Below are 19,993 nucleotides of genomic sequence, written 5' to 3'. Positions count from 1 at the left end.
TGAGATCTATTGGTGATATGTGGATGATTGGACTGGGTGATCCTGTGGGTCTTTTCCAACCTTGGTGATTCTAAGATTCTAAGACTAGGGATTTTGGATATAAAATATAAGATGCTAAGGAACCAAGTTTACAGTAAGCTTATCATTAAATTTGTCTATTACTTTATTACAAGGTATATTTTCCTAATAAAAAATAAATGTGAATATTTAAGATATTTAGTATTCATTCTGGTGAGCTGTAAAGTGGTGCAGGGAAGTAGACTAGGAGTTACAACAGAACTTGTGCCTGAGGTCTTCTCTCAGTTCTGTCAGTTTGGCATTTGGGGAAGATATTAGGTTTCTGAGACTCACCTTACACATCTGTACAACATAAATACATTGAATTTCTGAAGGTAAACTCAAGTAAGAACTAACAGTTCCAGAATATAAACAGAAAGCCTTCTTATGCAAATAACAGCTTAGTGGTACTAATTTTAGGGAACCAACAAGTTTTTTTATAGCATTGAAAGCACTAGAAGTGGCCCTTGTGGGTGAAAAAGTAAATTAAAAATAAATACGGTTTCTGCTCTCACTTGAATTTGCAAGCAAATCAGCATGATTAGACTGACAGGTCTCCAAAGTCCTCAGGTTTGGAGTTTCAGCAAACGTACAAATACTGACTGTCCTTTCACAGGTATGCACAGAGTAATATTGCTTTAAAAATGAACCTACAGTCATTTTTTATGCTATCTGCTCCAAATGCCATTAATTTAAGGCTAAAGCATGTGATTTACTGTGAAGGCAACCAAATGGCACTTGTATCAAAATGTGCTCTTCTGGGAGGGCAAAGAAACTGGAGAGCTACTCCAGTATAGATGTAGCTTCTTTACAAACTAAATGCAAAGCAAGCCCTTGAACCCTAGAGTCACTAACAAGATGAAATTCTTTGATCTCTAGCACATGCAATGACTTCTCAAGTCTTCCTCTGTACCCCTAGGATTGCTGACTGTAAGTAAACTTTGAGCATCACCCAGACAGAGTGTTTGATCAGATGCCTCCTGAGCTCGCTGTAGGTGAAGCTGGCATTCATGAACCAGTATGGCACAATGATTTATGTTCCTAATGCATGCAATGCTGGATCCATGCACCTGGGAAAATTTGTTCTCACCCTGAAGTAGAATTCTTCATAGCTGTAAAATAGGCCATTCTTAAACATGTAAGGCTCCTTTGACCTTGTTAACATAAGCCAGATAGAGAAGAACAGCACCAATACCTGTGGTTAGACATCATCAGGGAAATGGAAGAGGGGTTGGTTTCTATTTAGTATCTTAATTTTTTCTGTACAGTGAATTAAGGGGCTGGAGACAAGCCAGTTTACTCCCTGGTCAATCTCTTTCTTCACCTCAACACCCAGAGAGTCTCATTTTCCTGACATCACCCAAGCTTCTCCTCCACTTGAAGCCCTTAGGTGTGAGGATTAACACAAAATATGTTTTCCCTTTTTGAAAAACTATGAGATTCTGTTAAAACTGAGAAGGAGATCTGAAATGTTGATACATTTGGTGGATGCAAAAAAAAAAAAAAAAAAACCCAATAACAAAAACTGTTTCAAACTGGCAGTGTCAAGATAGGAATGTTCATTTGAGTAAATGATAACTGTAACACGTTACTGGACAAAGAATGTTTCCTCTGTATTAGATGTACACTTCAAACTGTTCTGCTTTTTCAGCTGAGCTCTTCTTTGAAACAGACTTTTTCCTTGAAAAAGTTATTTTTAAAAAAAGAAAAATGAAGCTGTAGTTCTGCAGAAAGTGTTTGTGTGTGAACATTTTGACTGCTGCTGTTTCCAAGGTTTACAGTCTTTTGTTTTTTATATGTGTTGTTGCAATAAATGTGCATTTGCTTCAGCTTTTATTTTTTAGCAGTATTGTATTTTGCACAGAAGTATTTGATTTAAAAGCACAGAGAGGAAGGATGGTGGTAAATATTATAACTGGATGATACAGGCATCTGGAAGGACAATCAGTGATCTCTTATTGCACAATCTGAAAATGTGTTTAATTATCGTAAAGCAGAATCACAGAATTATTGAGGAAAGGACCTTATGAGGTCACCAAATCCAACCTCCTTCTCCAAGCAGGACCAGCACTGAGTTCAGATCTGGTTTTCTAGGGCTTTTTCTAGGCAGGTTTTGAAAACTTCCAACCATGGATGGAAATTCCACAAGCTGTACTTCACACTGAAGAAAAACACTCTTAAGAAATGAGAAAAAAAAATTTCACTCAGTCTTCCGTTACTACTTCCTTATCAGCACAAAATAGGAGTTTATAGAATACTGTGGTTTTAACCTAGTAGTCTTCTCTCTGCCTTATCTACCACAAATCACTTTGTGGAGGGCTGGAAACCAGACGTTATTTTCTCTCTCAAGAAGAATGCTCATAGTATTTGTTTCCAAGCTAAGCACTTAATTATGCTTCAACAGGAGTTTTGCTGCAAGTGAAGCAAGTAACAAATCATTAGTAAACAGAATTCAGATTTAAACCAGTGCAATAGCTATATTCAGCCTACTTCAAAGAAGCTGATAGTGGCTCCCAGTGGCTTGCACAGCATTTGAGTCACAGAATCATAGAATAATTAAGGTTAGAAGAGACTGCTAAGATCATCTAGTTTAACCATCAACTCATTACCACCATGCCATGCACCTAAACTCTGTCACTTGGAGTCTGGTCTGTTGTGTGCAGTTTTTAAATGTAAACTGTGCATGTTCAAGATAATGAGTTGTATTATTAGTATGCCAATCTATAATAACAGATGAATAAGGCTGGGAGATACTTTGGGAGATTGTCTCACAGAATCACAGAGGTTGGAAGGGGACTTGAGATCGCTGAGTCCAACCCCCTGCTAAAGCAGGTACCCTATAATAGGTCAGCCAGGTAGGCATCCAGATGGGTCTTGAATATCTCCATAGAAGGAGACTCCACTGCCCCTCTGGGCAGCCTGTCCCAGTGCTCTGTCACTCTTACCACAAAGAAGAAGTTCTTCATTTCTGTATGGAACTTTCTATGTTCAAGTTTTAGGCTGTTACTCCTTGCCCTATTGCTACACACCACCAAGAAGAGCCTGGCCTCATCCTTTTGCCTCCCACCTCCCTTTAGATATTTATAAACATTCCTCAGATCCCCTCTCAGCTTACTTTTCCCCAGGTTGAACAGACCCATGTTACTCAGACTTTCCTGATAGGGGAGATGATCCAGGTCCTTTATCATCCTTGTGGCCCTCCAGGAGATCCCTGTTTTTTTTTTAACTGGGGAGCCCCAGAACTGGACACAGTATTCTAAATATGGTTCTGGGCAGGATTACTGATGAAAATCCCGTTTATATGGCATTCCCCCCCCCCCCCCCCCCCCCCCCCCAAAAAAAAAAAAAAAAAAAAAAAAAAGCTTAAACTTATATCAGTAATAAAGACTGAACCACAGTAATAATGGCTTAAGAATGGTACATAAGGAAGGTTTGGTTTTGGCTGGTTTTCCAGAGTTTGGGAAATGCAATATCAAGCAGTCTGCTAGACAGAAAAGGGGCAGAGCCCCAGTTCACTGGATATTTCTGCTTTCTTTTTCACCAACTGCTCTTATTGTGGTATTTTAGGGTTTGGTATTTCCTATTGAAGCAACTGCTTTATCAAACAACAGCCATAGTCTCAAACCCAGCACTTGAGAGTGTTCTCTCCAGGCAGGACTGTGGGGATCCCCCTACTCACGTGCAGCTGGCTGTCTTCGCCTCCCTGATAAACAGTTTGAAGGCATGGCATGCACTGAGTTTTCAGGATTTCCAAAGCAGAGAGGAATGTGTATCTTTTGATGTTTCAGACTACTAAGCACTGTAAACTTCCAGAGATAGAGTGAGTGTTACTAAATTACAGTTCACCAGACTTTTGTTACAAGATTTCTGCAAGTCTTGATAGTAAAAGTTGAAAAGATCTGAGAAAATGTATCCAGCTAATCTCTCAGGCTGAGAAAGTTGGCAGGGCTAAGTTCAAGCATATGAGAAAAAGAATAAGCAAGGAGTAAAAGAATAAATTTTGTAATGTATTTGACTCCTTTAACTTTTGGGGCTTTTTGAAATATAGTCTTCCACTATAAAAATAAATTTCAAGAGGCTTTTGTGGGTTTTTGTTTGGTCGGTCAGTTGGTTTTCAATTGAGTCTTCTAAGCTAAAAACCAGAAAGGCGAAATCTTTGTCTTTGTAAAGATGGCAGCCTATTCCCCATCTCAGCCAGACCTCGGTACTTGTGGAAAGGACAGCTGTGGGCTCCTTGAATTTTGGTTTTGGCCATAAGGCACAAGACAAATGAGATTTGTGCTTAGGGCATGAGAGCTGCTGTAAATGTGCAGCCCAGAGCTGCCTGTTGGGCCAGCAGTGCTGAGCCAGATGTGCTGCTGGGAGCTGCTCTGCCTGAGCACAGGAGGGGCTGCTTTGGGGCAGGGCAATCCAGCACACCAGGCTGCAGGCTGGGGAGAAAGGATTGTGCTCAACCTGATGCTGATTTATTCCACATCCTGCATGAAACCACAAAGGTAAATCTGTGCAAACTCTGGCAGTCACAGCAGTTACCTGCTACTCCCATTGACTTGAATATGTCTTCTCAAGGTACTTTTGTTCTGCAGGATCTGCTTTGCAGATCAGTGTTGCCAAAGGAAGGGCTCTCATTGGATTCATTAATTTGAATCATGCTATACCTTTTATTCAGAGCTAAAAACACAGCACAAAATAAGACTGATATTGTTTCTCCTTACGTATGTCTGTATTCCTATGAGTTTGCACATGTATTTTCCTCTATAGGTATAGTGCAAAATTTGGAAATACAGTACGTAATGGTTCTATATCTCAGAGAGGTATGGGTAAGATGATATCATTTAAGACACTGAAATGCAAAATTAGTTTAGAAAAAATGCAAGTATCCTTGCATGCTACTAAAGATTGAAAGTGCTGCATTTTTTGTGTACGTTCTAATTACAACAGATTTTGCAAATGTAGACAAATTCATGGTGATGAATTGCAGTCAACATTGCTCCCACTTCATGTCATTTCTAAAACAAAGTCCACAATTTCTACCACTAAACATCACAGAAACTATTTAAAGAATAATTAATTCTTACCTACTGAAGAACTAAAAGTTTTCTCCATTTCAGTTTCCAAGCAGATCATTTTGGACAAGATATCAGACAAACTGCAGATAGCTGACTACAGCTGACCTTTTCAATGAGAACTATCCAGCCTCCCAGAGCACCACCATCACTTAGGATAGAAATCTGAAGCAACGTATGTATTTCCACTGGTATGGTATGCTGTTAACTTTTACAGCAACCAAAAAAGAACACTCATCTTTATGGTGTTTGTAACAAGCAGAATTAAGGGAGGATGTAAAATCTCAAAGTTGTTACACAATTTCTTTGTTATGCAGGAAAAACTCCATAAAACACTCCATTTCAAAATCTGCTTCGCATTAGGCAATTACATGAAAAGAAAATAAAAATACCACGATTTATTGATTTGCATTTTGTCCAAATCAGATTACTTTATCTCTTTTCTGTTTCCAAGACTAAGTACAAAAATGCAAAATGGCATCCCTTTTCTCGTAGGATTTGCAAAGCAACTTTCATTTTTGACAGCATTAGAAAAGCTAGGCATCAAAATCTAAGTCATGAAGCGTGTATAATGTTGAAATGAAGAAATCAATTACCATCCAAAGCTGTGGTGGCAAATGATGTCTCTCCATTAAAGGTCTGGTCCCACTGTTGCTAATCCCTTCTTGAGAACAATTTTTCCAAAGTTTTGAATGTAGCTCATGCACACTAAGTCACCCCCTGTAGATCTGTTCTCAAATTTAGAGAAAATAAGGGAAGTGCTTACATTTCTGTGTTCAGAAACCACTAGACCATAAAACATTGCATGTGTTAGATACCTGCAACAAAGAATTGATTTCATATCACCTACTCCTTAAGTAGGATTTGAAAATTAACTTTGGTCTGTGGAAGCAGACAGGTGCATGCACAGCACACACACTGATGAGATCCGACCTAGGTGCTGTATGTGCACGTTGGCTGTGTGTGTTGGAAACAGAACAAGAGCTCAGCGATGGGAGCTGTGGGGCCGGGTGCCTCTGTGAGGGGCTGAGGAGGCTTGGCTCAGCTGGCCCCACAGGACACATGCTGAGAGAGGATACGGTTGCAGTCTATTAATACATCCTGAGATAAACACCAGGGAGGGAGATGAGTTATTTCAGTGGAGGACAATGTTGGCATGAGAACAAATGACTGTGAAGAGGCCACGAGTTACATTTACCCTGGAAGCTGGAAGATTTCGAGTTGTAAGAGGAGTTAAGTTCTGGAGCAGCTTCCCTCAAGAGCAGCAAAATGCTGAATCTATTCCCAACTAAAACTCAACTGGTTTACGCAAGGCACTGCATGATATGGCTGCCTGTAACTGGAGGAGGATGGGTGCAGCAGATGCCTGGCAGGCCTGCAGCCCTTTTCTCAATACTGGCTTGTCAGCCAGCCATGGAGTATGCTCTGTAGGAAGTCATTTCATTTCCCAGTTCACGTAAAAATTGAAGACCTTGCTAGTGAAATCTTAATATATGGAACAGAAATTATGCACCCAGGATATGCAATTTAAGTAAATCAATATTTCTACAGGAATCTTAATTGGTTTTCATTTCCCAGAATTTTTGTGGGTGCATCTTCAACTTTTATTATGTGTTCTTGAATCTCTAGTGCACAAACTGTAAGGATACCTGTGAAATACACAGTACATTTCCGTTTCAACACTGACACATCTGATTGTGACCGTCGGTGTGAGCTGCAGCTTGGACATGCTGATCACTGAGGGACATTTACATCCATTTGTGTGCCTGTGCAGCAGGGCAGCCATCTCCCACAGCTCAACAGTACGTCATTGTGAAGCACACTTAGGAGTTGGAGTTCTAAACCCTTGTTAAACAGCACATGCTGTTACACAATCCTATCTTTATATATTGCTGTAGCACAGTAAACTAAGCACATTAAACAAAGAAGTATACAAACCGAAGTATTTTTGATCTTACAGTAAGGGAAATTTCATGTTTTCCTCAAGAGAATTGCCTTACTGAACGTACATTGAAATAATGTGAAGTAAAAATATTTTCAGGTGCCACACCTAGGTCTGCAAATGTAGTTTAAAACTTCCCAACTGTCATTACAATTAATGAAAGATATACAGCTGAATTCCATGAAAAAAACAATTTAGCCCATGCATAGCAGCAATTGGAATATGCTCAGTTAAAGCTCATTTGACATTACACTTGATTTCACACTGACCTTGCTCAGCTGGCAACTGCTGTTCTGCCTGTGTTTTGGCTTATGTGTGTTTGATATCCCCAACTACCACAAGCTGTAGTTAATTCTATGCAGATTAATTCTGCTGAAAGTTGCACATTAAGGGGGTGGGAGGTTAAAACCACAGTAAAACAGATGACAGTAACGTCCACATCTGTATTTCTAGAATATTGGCAGCACTTGAATTTCCTTGGGACGCTACATAGATACTGTTGGAGTTGTGGAAGTTTAAGCCAGAAACACAAGTACATCCAGCTGAAATTTGAGAGCATGGAGAAGCCTCGCACATTGCGGCTTGAATCCTCAGGAAAAAAAAACTGCAGATCAGTAAGAGCTTTTAGTGCACACAGGTTTATATCTCTTTTCTATGGAAATAAGAATTGCCAGTTTTGCCACTACAAAAAGAGTTCTTGGAATCTAAGAGTATCACATCTTGCCAAGTATAGCAAACCACTTTTACGAGACAAGAGACATTTTGCACCAGCTTCACTTGGAGCTTGTGTTACTGCAGCACCAATTCAAAGTTCCCATCCAGTGTAACAATTTCTTCTCCTTTAGCATATGTAACTTGTTATATTTTTTATTAAGTGCCATTGCCAAAATGGCTATACGGTGTGCTGCTTGAAAATTTAATTTACACAGTCTCTGTGATGGAAAATTACATAGTAGCCATCTTTAAAGTTTCCAAATTCTACTTTTTCATGTGCCTAGATGAGTGTCCTTTATAATGCTTAATAGACAAATTAAATAGATTTTTTTTTTTTTTTCCATCGGCATCGTGATAAAGAAAAGATTAAAAGAACACATGTTTAGCTGGGCACTTTGTCAAGACATTTCTTCAGTGTTACTCTAAAGAACAGTTTCAGTCAAATTTTGTGTCAGTAAATGAAGGAATGTTCAAAGTTTGCACAAAAATTTCTCCAGAATACTGTATATTCCTTACCTGTGGGCAGTCTTTGATGTAGTGTCCCTTGTTAAAGCAGAGGTGGCACAGATAGTTGGGAGGTGGCCGCTTGCTGGGTTTTCTGGCTTCTGAAGAAAGGGACATGTCAGAAAAATGCTCAGTGAGGGAGCTTAACCCATCCACTATGTTGTTAAGAGAGCCATAAGGAGATGCACTCTTATACAGACTGCTGCTCAGAGCCTGCAAAAGAAAAGAAAATTTTACATGAAATGCAACACTGTGTTCCTAGACTGATCTGGGCAGGGGAAGGATAAAATTAACATTAGAAAAATGTGGGATTTTTTCATTAAGAATGTGGCTGTGCATTTGACGGGAGCAATCACTGGTCATCAATAAAGAGGTTTCTTGAGGGCAGTGTGATAGAGATGATCATTCCACTGCTGGGAGCATACTGAGCCATGGTTCTTTTATCCACAGCCTTGCCTCTAAGCAGTGATTGCTTTCTTGTGTTTGATTGTGCCACAGTCATGTTCTTGTTAGAATCTGTTGGCAAAAAGCTGAAAGAACAAAGCAGAGAATGGACCATTTCTGTGAACAGAACTATTTATAAGAACAATACTGAAGTTGGAGAAAGGAAAAGAACATGAGAAAAATGCAAAGTAATTTTTAATTTCCAGTCAAGTTAACATGACAGTCAACATAGAGTCCTGCATTCAACCAATAGCAAGAAACGTTCAGACCTACATCTGTCTTGGATTTTCTAAGGGCTATTTAAACATTTCTTAATGAACGGTAAAGACCTAGTTTTTGTACTTCAGTGTGACTTTCGCTCACTCTATCTGTGGATGACAATCTTTTCCACTCTGAAGTGACAGGACCCATTTCACAGGCTCTTTCTCAGGTCTGATAGACCTCACACTAGTGCCATAACCTTGTAGTTCTACCGGCATCAGAGAATTCCTGCTACTTTATGGGAAAGTAAGGTAAGAAGACATCCAACCCGTGCCTCTACGGAGGCCTTGTTTTTCAGTGCTATTAAATCCAAATATTTCAATGGAGTCTTTACATATGTTATATAGATATATTGAAGACATACAGAATTTGGTTGTGATAACTTGCAAATAAATTTGAAAAGGGATTATATTTATCTCAGAGGTCTCAAAAATTCGGGGTATCTGTACACTGAGTGTGCTTTCTTTGTAACAGTCACTCACTGAAAGAACCTTTCAGAAGCCCTAGGCACCACTCACTGGTCAGACATGGCTTACTGAGTCCCACCAGCCCTCTTACAAAGGCAAAGCTGGTGCATAGAAGCAAGATCAACCCAAGGGGCCACAGAGTGGGAGTCCAGAGCCCCAGACTTTGCCCTGACCTTCCCACTGAACTTCTCTCTGCCCCAGGGAAAGTAATTACAACTTTCCCTGCCCTTTAGGCTGGGACATGTATAGCAGGTTTTCTGTTTACAAAACCGTGAGTGATCCCATGGAGGACTTAAACTATCAGAGTGCTGATGTTGTTCTGTGCTGGTTCAAAACATTCTGTCTGCCGAGAGGAGACTCAGCCACTTTGTTTTGGGGGGTTAAACCTGTATATTTCAAAAGGAAAAGCTATTGGAAGAACTAATGAAAAGATTTTAGCTGCTTTAGTCATCAAGTAAGCAAAGATACCTCCAAATACCTCCAACAGTCACTGGAATTTTTTTCTAAGATTTATTGGACACTAGTGGAATGGGAAATTCTTGGCATCAAACTGCTAAAAGGAAGAGGAAGTACTATGGATGCCAAAATACTATTAATTAGTGTCTTCAAAAAGTTCTTGTCTCCCTAGGAGCCACTTTCTATAACATATGCTTGGAAAATACAGAATCTCTCTTTTTAAGAGTCTCTCTTGCCAAGAGATTCTTAAGCTACTTCACATGCATTAAACCCATTACTACCTTTGCAAATCCCCTATTACCTGATTTTTACAGAAATGTGTGTATACCCGCAGAATATGTAAAATACCAGATTCTTTTTCCCTTATCAGAAATGTGTAACAGAATGTACAACTTCTGACTATAAGTAGGCTGTTGGTTCTGACCCCAGGGCTAACCCAGTGCCAAAACATGCCTAACTGCTGCCTAAATTGGGTTTTGAATTGGACATATGACTCACAAAGGTGACTATTTTCCTTTCTACATATTTTTCACACTGAGCTATTACAACCACTGTAAGAGAGATGTTCAGCACTGTGACAGTGTGTTAGTTAATTCTATCCAACAACTAATGCTTCTTGTTATCTTTCAGGTCAATGGGGGAACGGACAGGTTGTAAGGACCATAGTTCTGTCTCCTCTATCAGCAAACCTTCTTTGCAAATCATGGTACCCACAAGCCTTGTGAAAGGCCAGGACTCTCTCAGACCAATGGCTTTACTGATACAAAATCATAATCTTAGCAGACAGCCATGGCTTTATGGCCTACGTGTAATAGCTGGCTGGGAAAGTGACCACGTGGCTCTGCTGGCAGGGCACTGGTGTAATATTTGCTAAAGGTGGACATGCCAAAATTTCACCATGAAACTCTTCTGTAGTCACCTTGAAGCCCAGTGTTAAGACAAGGAAAGCCACAAATATAACCAGCAGACAACAACAGAAGAGAAGATGGATACTGTCAACATCACTGAGGCTTCAAAGAATAATTTTTTTTGTTAAGGAAAATTCCTAGAAAATCCCAAAGTGCTCTGTCCCTTCTGGTACAGAGTCAGGCAAATTAATTCAACAATTCCTGCCAATCTGACCTGGAAAATGGTCTGACATCAGTTTAAATCTGAGTCAATATGAAAAACACATCAATCTGGCACTTGAAAGATACCATAAAGAGCATCAGTGCAAACAGTGCTACATTTCCCTCACTGTGGAAATCTCCAGTTCTTCAAGAGAAAAAGCCATGCCAAAAAGACCAGTTATATAATAAGGGTGGTGGTGATAAAATTCACCGTAGGCCCTGGAATGAAACAGCAAAAGCCCAGGAACATGTAATAAAGATGATGGAACCAAATGGTCCTGTAGTCAATTTTGTCTTTGCCTTTGACAAGGGATGAATGAATGTTGCTAAGGTACATAAACCAGCATTTTTTTGTCTGGGACATTTAATGTAGCAAATCAGCAATTCAATCCTTGCTGAGTTTTTGCTCTGTTGCAAAATAGAGTTTCAAGAAGGATGAACAAAAGCTTTGACTTAGCTTCACACTCAAAATGTCCAGGGGAAGATCAGGATGACAAGCAGAATGTCACCCTGACAATATGAAGAAAAACGGAAAGCAAATGATATCCTGCGCTATATCAGAAGAGGGGTGGCCAGCAGGGACAGGGAGGTGATTGTCCCCCTCTACTCTACTCTTGTGAGGCCCCATCAGGAGTACTGTGTCCAGGTCTGGAGCTCCCATTACAAGAAAGACAGAGAGCTGTTGGAGAGGGTCCAGAGGAGAGCCACAGAGATAATCAAGGGACTGGAGCACCTCCCCTGTGAAGACAGGCTGAGGGAGCTGGGCTTGTTCAGCCTGGAGAAAAGAAGGCTGCAGGGTGACCTCACTGCAGCCTTTCAGTACCTAAAGGGAGCCTACAAACAGGAGGGGAGTCAACTCTTTGAAAGGGTAGATAATAGCAGGCAAGGGGAAATGGTTTTAAGTTGAGGGAGGGAAGTTTTAGGGGGAAGTTCTTTACAGAGAGAGTGGTGAGGTGCTAGAACAGGCTGTCCAGAGAAGTTCCACCATCCCTAGAGGTGTTCAAGGCCAGGTTGGATGTGGCCCTGGGCAACCTGGTCTAGCAATAAATGGGGAGGTTGGTGGCCCTGCATGTGGCAGGGAAGTTAGAGATTCATGATCTTTGAGGTCCTTCCACCCGGGCCATTCTGTGATTCTGTGAAGCACTCAAACCACAAACAATAATTCCCACCGGGAGTCTCATTTTGAGCTACAATAGGGTTTGAGCTTGGCAGTGAAAGGGTTAGTGCTCTTAAGGATCCCAAAGACCATACTGCATGTTCTAATTACAAGGCTCATCAGGTCAGCTGCAATGAATTCAGAATTTCCTTATCTTGATATGCTGGGAGAGCAGAGAAATTATGTAAAACTTGCTTAGTGGGGAGTTCTGGCTGATAATGTAAGTTTGATTGGTTTTGTTGTTTGTTTGTTTGTTCTTTTTCTTACTGTGACTCTTGTTGACTTAGCTGAATGGGAACCAAACTGAAAATCTGGTGGTCTGTTTTTGAAAGATAACCTTTCTGCTTGGTAGGTCTTCAAGTTCTGTTGGTGGTGCTGTGAAGTAAGGCTTCCTTTGTTATTTCTTTGCTAAGTGTTTCCAGTTGAAGAATATGCAATCAGTAAGATTGTGGTGTGGTCCTGACTGATAGAGGCAGCTATTGTCTTGTATGGTTTCTTTGCTCTCGTTGCCAGTTGGGTAACATATGTGAATTCCACTATCCAGCTCATGTCTAAGAAATTCCTGATTCTGTGAAGGATCTGGCAAATGTTCTTGATTCCCTCACCTAGTCCCCTCCTTTCAGAGACAGCTTTGGGGATTAATGTGCCAAGGGGCAAGTAATGAGACACTGGAACAGAATTTCTCTCTTCAACTTCTTTTTTAGTGATGTCATATTAGAAGTAAAATCGTACTCTTGGGAATGTAATGTTGCGTGGCACACTGTAACAAATGGATGATAATCTTTCTTTTCTTTTCCAAGTTTTCCCTGGTACATCTATTGCTTTACTTGTAAAAGTATTTTTTAATTGAGGTTGGAGAACAAAGAAAGTATAGTAGCATCTCAATTAGGATAATATTTAATTTTGTTGAGAGGCAACCTGGACAGAATTAGAGGGATTACCTATTTTTCAGAACCCTAATTTACAGTTAATATTAATAAGTGATAACAACCTGTTTATGTGGGAATAGCACCTTGTTATTAGGATTTACAGAAGTTGAGAAGCAAAGTTTTAGATGTGGAACTGAGTATATAGAGGCATGTCTGGGAAACTGAGTTTCTGCCTCAAGTTCAGTCTGTGGCGGCTGGGCCCTGAAAGCAGTGGCCAAGCATATCTAGTCATTAATTACCTGCAGTTGAAATGACCTGTGCTGGTGCAAGTGTTCAAAAGGTTGTATTTGGCAGTACGTTTATTTGGTCCCCTTGGAGTTATTTGGATTTGTTTTTGTTTCAGAATTACACTTCAAAGGTATGATTTGTGATAGCGGTTCTCTCCACATTTTTATTAATTGCATATAATGATGGGAGAGCCTGTAAGACTCTAATATTCCTATAATGACATTAGTTCTTCAGCATGAAATGGTCTGTAATTGAAAAGCAATGATCAGGAATTTTTGATGACTTATTTTCACTTTGGTATTTTGCCAGCATACTAAAGAAAATTGAAAATAAAGCAGCCTTAACTTCCAGAGTCAGGTTTAAGTCAGTAAGCCCCATGGCTACTTGACGTTGGTTGGAAAAAGAAGTTGGGTTGCCCTGTCATCAGTATGAAAAAGTAAGGATTTTCATACTGTAAACTATAAACATTCTCTAGTCTGTGAAGTGTCTGTGATGGTAACCAGATGAGCTATGCTAATTATTAGCCCTGCACTGAAATGTCAAAAGGTGCTAAAGCTGTTTATCAGCTTGGATTTTCATGAAGATAAGAACTGAGTGCATCTCTGTATTGTGTCATGCATGAAACAGTAGGACAGACAAGTCATTGCCCTCACTAGGTTGCTATTTTTATGTGAAAGGGGGAAGATTGAAGCTATCAAAACAGTAATTCAGTGGCTTGTATGTGCTAATAAACAAAACTTCATCTGCCCTTCATCTGTTTTCCCTGATAGTCATGGAAGGCTCGTTCCTGATGTGAGACTTATCTGTGAAGGTAGGACAGAGGTACCTGAAAACAGGCACATCTGGAGAACAGCACCTGAAGTGTGTGACCTTTTTGTGCTCCAGTTCTTTTGATTTTTATTTTTGTACTACTACAGAAAGCGTTGAATGCAAAATCCACGTTTATAGCCAATCCAAAAGCCTTCTGAAAACAGGATTAAATGAAAAAGCTGTCGTAAACTTAGTTGTGCCAGAATTAGCCGGAGAAATTAATTAAGAAAATTAATTACCAAGGCTGAACTGTATAACCTTAGAAACTGCTTCCGAATGGCTTATACCTGCTGTAGTTCTTCTACCAATTGTAGACGCTTTTACAGAGAATAGTTTATGTGGTGCCCTAGTGAAATTTTATCATTGGGCAAGAGCAAGAAAAGCTCATCTCTCACTGAAGAAAACATTTGTCTAGAGGAAGGGAAAAGACCACAGCTTCTGTGGTCTTTAGGCTGACTTTAAGAAAATGTGAATTACTCAGGTTCCTCACTTAACATAGGTAAGCACGGATTAACCGAGGATATCTTAATTCATCCTTCTTCCATAGGGGGATTTAGATAAACACTTTCTTGTATTAGACTGCTAACACTAATGCCTGCTTGTGAATATTCTCAAATAGAGAGCACTAGGATTCTCTTTTCACGGAAATGTTATCTTAGAGAGAGAGCAGTGAATGTGGCGTGACTTGATAGCAGTGAAGCAAGGTGGTAGGGCAACAAATCTTGAATCTAGAGCCTTGATCTATCTAATCTAGTTCTTTTAGAGCTGTCGGCATGGTTGGCTGTGGCTTCTCAGATTGTAACTGATACCATCTCTGAAATTGCAAAACAGCATATGGGTGCAACATGCTTCTCTGAATAGCTTATTACCTTTGGTTCATGGAGGGGTTGAAGAACAACATGTGGCACCATCTCACCTTATTTAAAATCTGCTGATCTCTAGAGCCTTGAGCTAAGGCTTACAAAGTCTGCCCATTCAAGACATCCACAGATCCATAGCTCTTAAAAAGTACAGCTGCCTGTCTGCTGGGGGGCGTGGAGGTAATAAAACTGACAGTTACACTGCTCAATCATTGACTTCAGGTAGGGCTCTTGGCTCTCTGTTAGGAGTATGATCCTTCCTGCTTCAGCTCAGGCAAAGGCTTAGAATAGATGTCAGTAGGAGCACTTTCACATGGACCTCACAAACAGGCTTAATGGAAAGGTGGGAAAGGAGAGGCTTGATTTCTTCTGGACAGAGGTGCCCAGACTTGGAGGAACACTCTAAATCTCATACCAAGCTCTGCAGGAATCCTTTTCATCAGCTGAAAGTGAAACAACTGCCCGCTTATGTTAAAGAGAAGCTCTAACACACAAGCAGTATATTAGAGACAAGGGAGACCATTCACACTGCAAATTGCTTTAACACATTTCCCCAGGAGTTCTCACTTCCCAGCCTGTCCCTGGGCTGCCTGCAGCTGGGTCCCCAGGTTGCGGAGCACTAAATTCTGACCTCCCCAGAACCAGTGGCTCTGGGAGCAGGGAACACCCCACCAGGCACCCTGATCCCAGCCCCACCTCACGTTGTTGAAAAACAAGCACGTTTTGGGGGTGTTAGCATGGAGTTCTTGGGCTCTGTGGAGGTTATAAAGCATAAAGTGAGGGGAGAAGCGGATGGACGGATTTTGACCCCTGCACTTTAATACCCACAGCCACATTCTGTTAACATCTCTGTTTCCTGCAGGAAATCTTGTCTCAATCTGACCTACAGTTTGAAAAACAAGAGTCAGGTTTCCTTTCATTTGATGGGTCTTTTGACACTCCAAACATAAGAAAAATAACACCCGGAAATAGATATGTGCCTGTTTAAGACACACTTAAAAAAGCGTTTACCTCCTGCAAAGCTCTTATGTGATGAAAGGTTTTGTGAAGAAATGTTCAATTTGGGTTACATAGAATGTTAAGCCTGAGACTCTTTTGTTTATATCATTTACATTCAGTAATGCCTTCTTGGCACAGAAACCTCTGCAATGGCTGCCAAAGTTAAAAAGAGGCAAAGCTAAGGTCTCTGTCAGAGGTAGAAACAATACATCATCTGCCCAGAATGGGCCCCTCACAATGTGCTTGGGGCCTCAGTTCCTGCACTCATGAGGAGACAGAAACTTTTATTAAATTGAGTATAGTGAAGTAAATAAATCGTTTCCATCTATCAAGTGACAGGCTGGAATTTCATCTCATGACTCCAGCTTTTGGATAGTTTTATCTTCATCTACAGCAACACTCTGAATCAGTTGTGATACAGCATAACTTCAAGTGCGACCTGAGCAAGTCCACTTAAAACTTCACAGTCTACTTCAGATAAATTATAACAATTGAGTAACCTGGTTTCAAAGTGGACTGAAGGATATTTTTTTTTCCAGGTTGGGTCTGCTAGTGGAATGAATGTATTGTTCTATTTAATTCAATTGCAATTGGAGAAAGATGGCTGTAAGAACACCTCCATATTTCAGGGACTACTGATGCTCGAACACTGTTCTCCTCCAAGTCCTTACAAATCCCCTTTTTTCAAGATATAATTCTTGTACAATAGGTTATTTGCTCCCCATTCAACCACAGGTATCCTCAGCCCTTATGAATACATGCATGTAGGTGTCTGGCAGGCTGACTTTGTGCAAAGAAATGCAGGCTCTTCCTCCCAAACTTTTCCTACTCCCCTGCTACAACCTCAAACAAGTTTAGAAATCTGGGGCTCCAAGGTTGGCAAGAGAAGCCTATGGGAGCAAGATGATCCCTCAAAAATGTTTGCTTGGTTGGCTGTTAGGTGGATGAGATGTAAATATAGATGGCCAGATTCCTGAGATCTTTCTAGAGCATTGCACTTACGTTCATTCAAAAGAGACACTGAATCCTGCCTTGTGTCTGGAGTAGGTGTGGGTGGTCTTATATAATAGGAACATAAACATCTGCTTTAGATATGAGAGCAAGAGCCGTAGACCACATAGAATTTCTGTGGACCGTGTGGGTATTTGCTTATCATCAAACTAAATCTTGAGAGATAGAAAGTATATTTCTTAAGATGCAGGTTTGGGAATACCATGCAGCAGTTCTCAGTGGTACAAAAGTATCAAGAAAGAGGCCTACAGGATGGTCCTTAAGCACCTCCCACTTTAAGTGCTGGACTTGCATGCTCACAACAAAACCCATGACAGAAAGTAATGGGCTAGGTTTGTGATATGTTAAAACTTGGTAACTTAAAATCTACCAAAACTCAAAACAACTGTGCTGGCCTGGCTAGTCAGCAAGGGGCATAGATAAAAGCCAGTCCTCTTAACTTTTCTGAAGTGAATCTTTCAGTAATTTTAGGTTCTGGTTTTTGTAGATCACAGATTGTTTGCAACATTTCCTGCAGGTCATTTTTTATTCCCAGGAAAAAAAACTTATCCGTGTTGTGACACTTATGAAATACTGTCTGTCTGAGTTATGACAGAATTGTTGAGAGATTTGAATAGCTTTGTAAAACTTAATCAGTTCCTTTGCTCCATTATAACTTCTCTGGAGCACAGACAGAAACCAAAGTAAACCACAATGAAGCGAAGACTGAGATTCTTTCCATTAAATTTAATCATTTCATCATGGCTTTCTAAAAGAGGAAAAAGGGCAGTGCAAGAGAGCAGCAAAATGGGCACTGGGCAGCTGGCAACTTCCCTGGGAAAAGGAAACTGAGGAGAGGTGCAAACACCAGCAGTTACATTTCACCAAACAACTTGAAAGCTTTCAGTTGATACCCGCTATTGCTTTTTAGGAGCATTTATTGCTATATATAGAGAGAGTTTTGTTTAAGGAAAAAAAAAAAATCTGCTTTGTTTTCTATGTAAATAGATCTTATCAATTATGAATGATCAGCTTTGCAATATCTGTGCCTGGATTTTTGTGCGTTTGTATCGAGTAAGAATTTAAGTGGCCCACTTAGACTTGGAATTAGAAAACTTCTCTTTGCCTTAATCCTCACCCAGTGACTGTCAATTATATGAATTCTTCTGAACTTTTTAACTTGAAAACCAGCACCATGTGCTATCCTGCAATTCCATAGAATTCCATAAACAAAATATTGGTAGTCAAGTATCTTGGCTTTTGAATAAAATCGTAGTTTTATACACTTTTTCTATTCACTCAATAAATTGCAACATTGGTTGAAGTCAGATTTGACTGTCTGATGGTTTGTATGGTTCAATGGAGGAAGGTTTTCCTTTTCTGAGTAACTGAGTCTATGTCTACAGAGTAAAAGAGGAAGGGATGAGAAACATTACCCTACAGAGTTAATCACCCCTTTGTTTTGGTGCTTTGGCATGGAAGACACTGTAAAATAACTGAAAACTTCATTGACAAAATAGAATTTTAGTAAGAATTTTGTATGCTTTTGCCTCTGATTGTTTGGGTGGGTTTCTTCTTGGGTTTTTGTTTTTGTTTTTTCCCCTCTATGTACTTCCTGGTAAGTTTTTCAAGACATGGATGTATTTTTGAGACAAGAAGTGATTGCCTATGCTGTTTTCAGTTAAGAGTTTGCACATATACAATGTCCCAGGGGATTTCTAGGGTTTGGCTATGATTTTCTACTAACTGAGAAGAATTCATATAATTGCCTTATTTTCAATAGCTGGCTTAAAAAAAAAAAAAAAATTGTTAGTAAACAAGAAGGCCCATATCTCTTCTCTGTGTGACCTGATATATGTTTAGCAATTAATATTTTAGCTCTTGCCAGCTTTTCAAACAGAGTTCAGCCTTTGATATAGTGCTGCGTGGCTAAGTAGTTCTGGTTTCAAGAAGCAAAAGCCCAACTGTAAGTCACATCTGAACTAGTTAACACTTAAAGGCAGAGCAGATGTGCTACAGAGCTTCAGCTGCATTGATTTCAGATGTGGGGATGGAAAGGGATAATAAAAGAGGCTCTGGCTGCTGGACTGACTACAGCACATCACTAGCAGGTTGCTTCTGTGAGGCTTCTGCTGTCCTTGCATTGTTTTTCCTCAGGTTTCCTTACCTGAGCAACTTTGCTTCAATTACTTGCAGTTTAATATAAAGAAAAACAACAACAATTCTAAATCTTATAAAAAGTTAAAAGCCACAACTAGAACATAAAAATGGAAGAGGCTGATGGGCACAATTGCTTGGCTTTCTCATCATCTCTTAGACAGAATGTAGATTTTAATTTCAGATTCCACTTAATATAAAACCTTAATGGATCTTGATAATATATTTTGTGCTGGTTTTAGTTCTCCTCCCTGTCCTGAGTAAAAGAGTGTTTTCCAAAGACAGAAGCAGCAAAGCAGGATGCTGTGGTTGTAGTAGGAACAGGAGGAGAAAAACCACACGATTCTGGACTTCAAATCCCTCTTGGTACTCACCTGAACTTTGAATTTTACAGCAACACCAAACTGGAGTTAAAAATACAGTAGTTGCATTCTGGGCTCAAAGCCTCACATCTAACTAAAGGTGTGAAATGTGCACTTTCTGTGCTGAGGCAGTGCTTTCTAAATGGTTTTGGAGCCAGCTGCAGAGGACAGAGACTGATGTACTAAAGATTCCAAAAGTCTGCTGGCTCAGAAGTCCAGCTCTTGCTGCAATCCCTTGCAAGAATTCATGCAAAGAAGAAATGCCTAAAACAGCCCAAGTTGGGGGGCATGTATATAGAAGTATAAAACAGTTTTAAAAGCTTGAATCATATGCGTACACTGACAGCAAAGGTTTGCAGGGGGCTTTTCAACTTTAAACGTTACTGGTTTGGATTTTTGCTTTAACCTAAAATTGTTCTCACTAGCAGGAGCAGCCAGGCATGTTAGGAGTGATGGATTGAAAAACAACAATTATTTTGGCT

At 40.1% G+C, this 19,993-nt stretch overlaps 1 protein-coding gene across 6 annotated transcripts in view; it reads right to left on the bottom strand.

Annotated features, from left to right (window-relative positions):
• Window positions 1–19,993, bottom strand: part of ZCCHC24 (zinc finger CCHC-type containing 24) — a 108,107-nt gene that overhangs the window by 81,990 nt on the left and 6,124 nt on the right. For 3 of the 6 annotated variants that reach the window (XM_010714331.3, XM_085230140.1, XM_010714330.4), the window contains exon 2: window positions 8,296–8,496. In XM_010714331.3, coding sequence (XP_010712633.1) covers window positions 8,296–8,496 — 201 coding nt within the window. The other 3 variants (XM_085230139.1, XM_010714332.3, XM_085230138.1) reach the window with 3 other exon arrangements.

Source organism: Meleagris gallopavo, chromosome 8 (genome assembly GCF_905368555.1).
Source record: "Meleagris gallopavo chromosome 8, MGAL_WU_HG_1.1, whole genome shotgun sequence".
NCBI lineage: Eukaryota > Metazoa > Chordata > Aves > Galliformes > Phasianidae > Meleagris > Meleagris gallopavo.
This window is presented reverse-complemented; position numbering and strand designations above follow the sequence as displayed.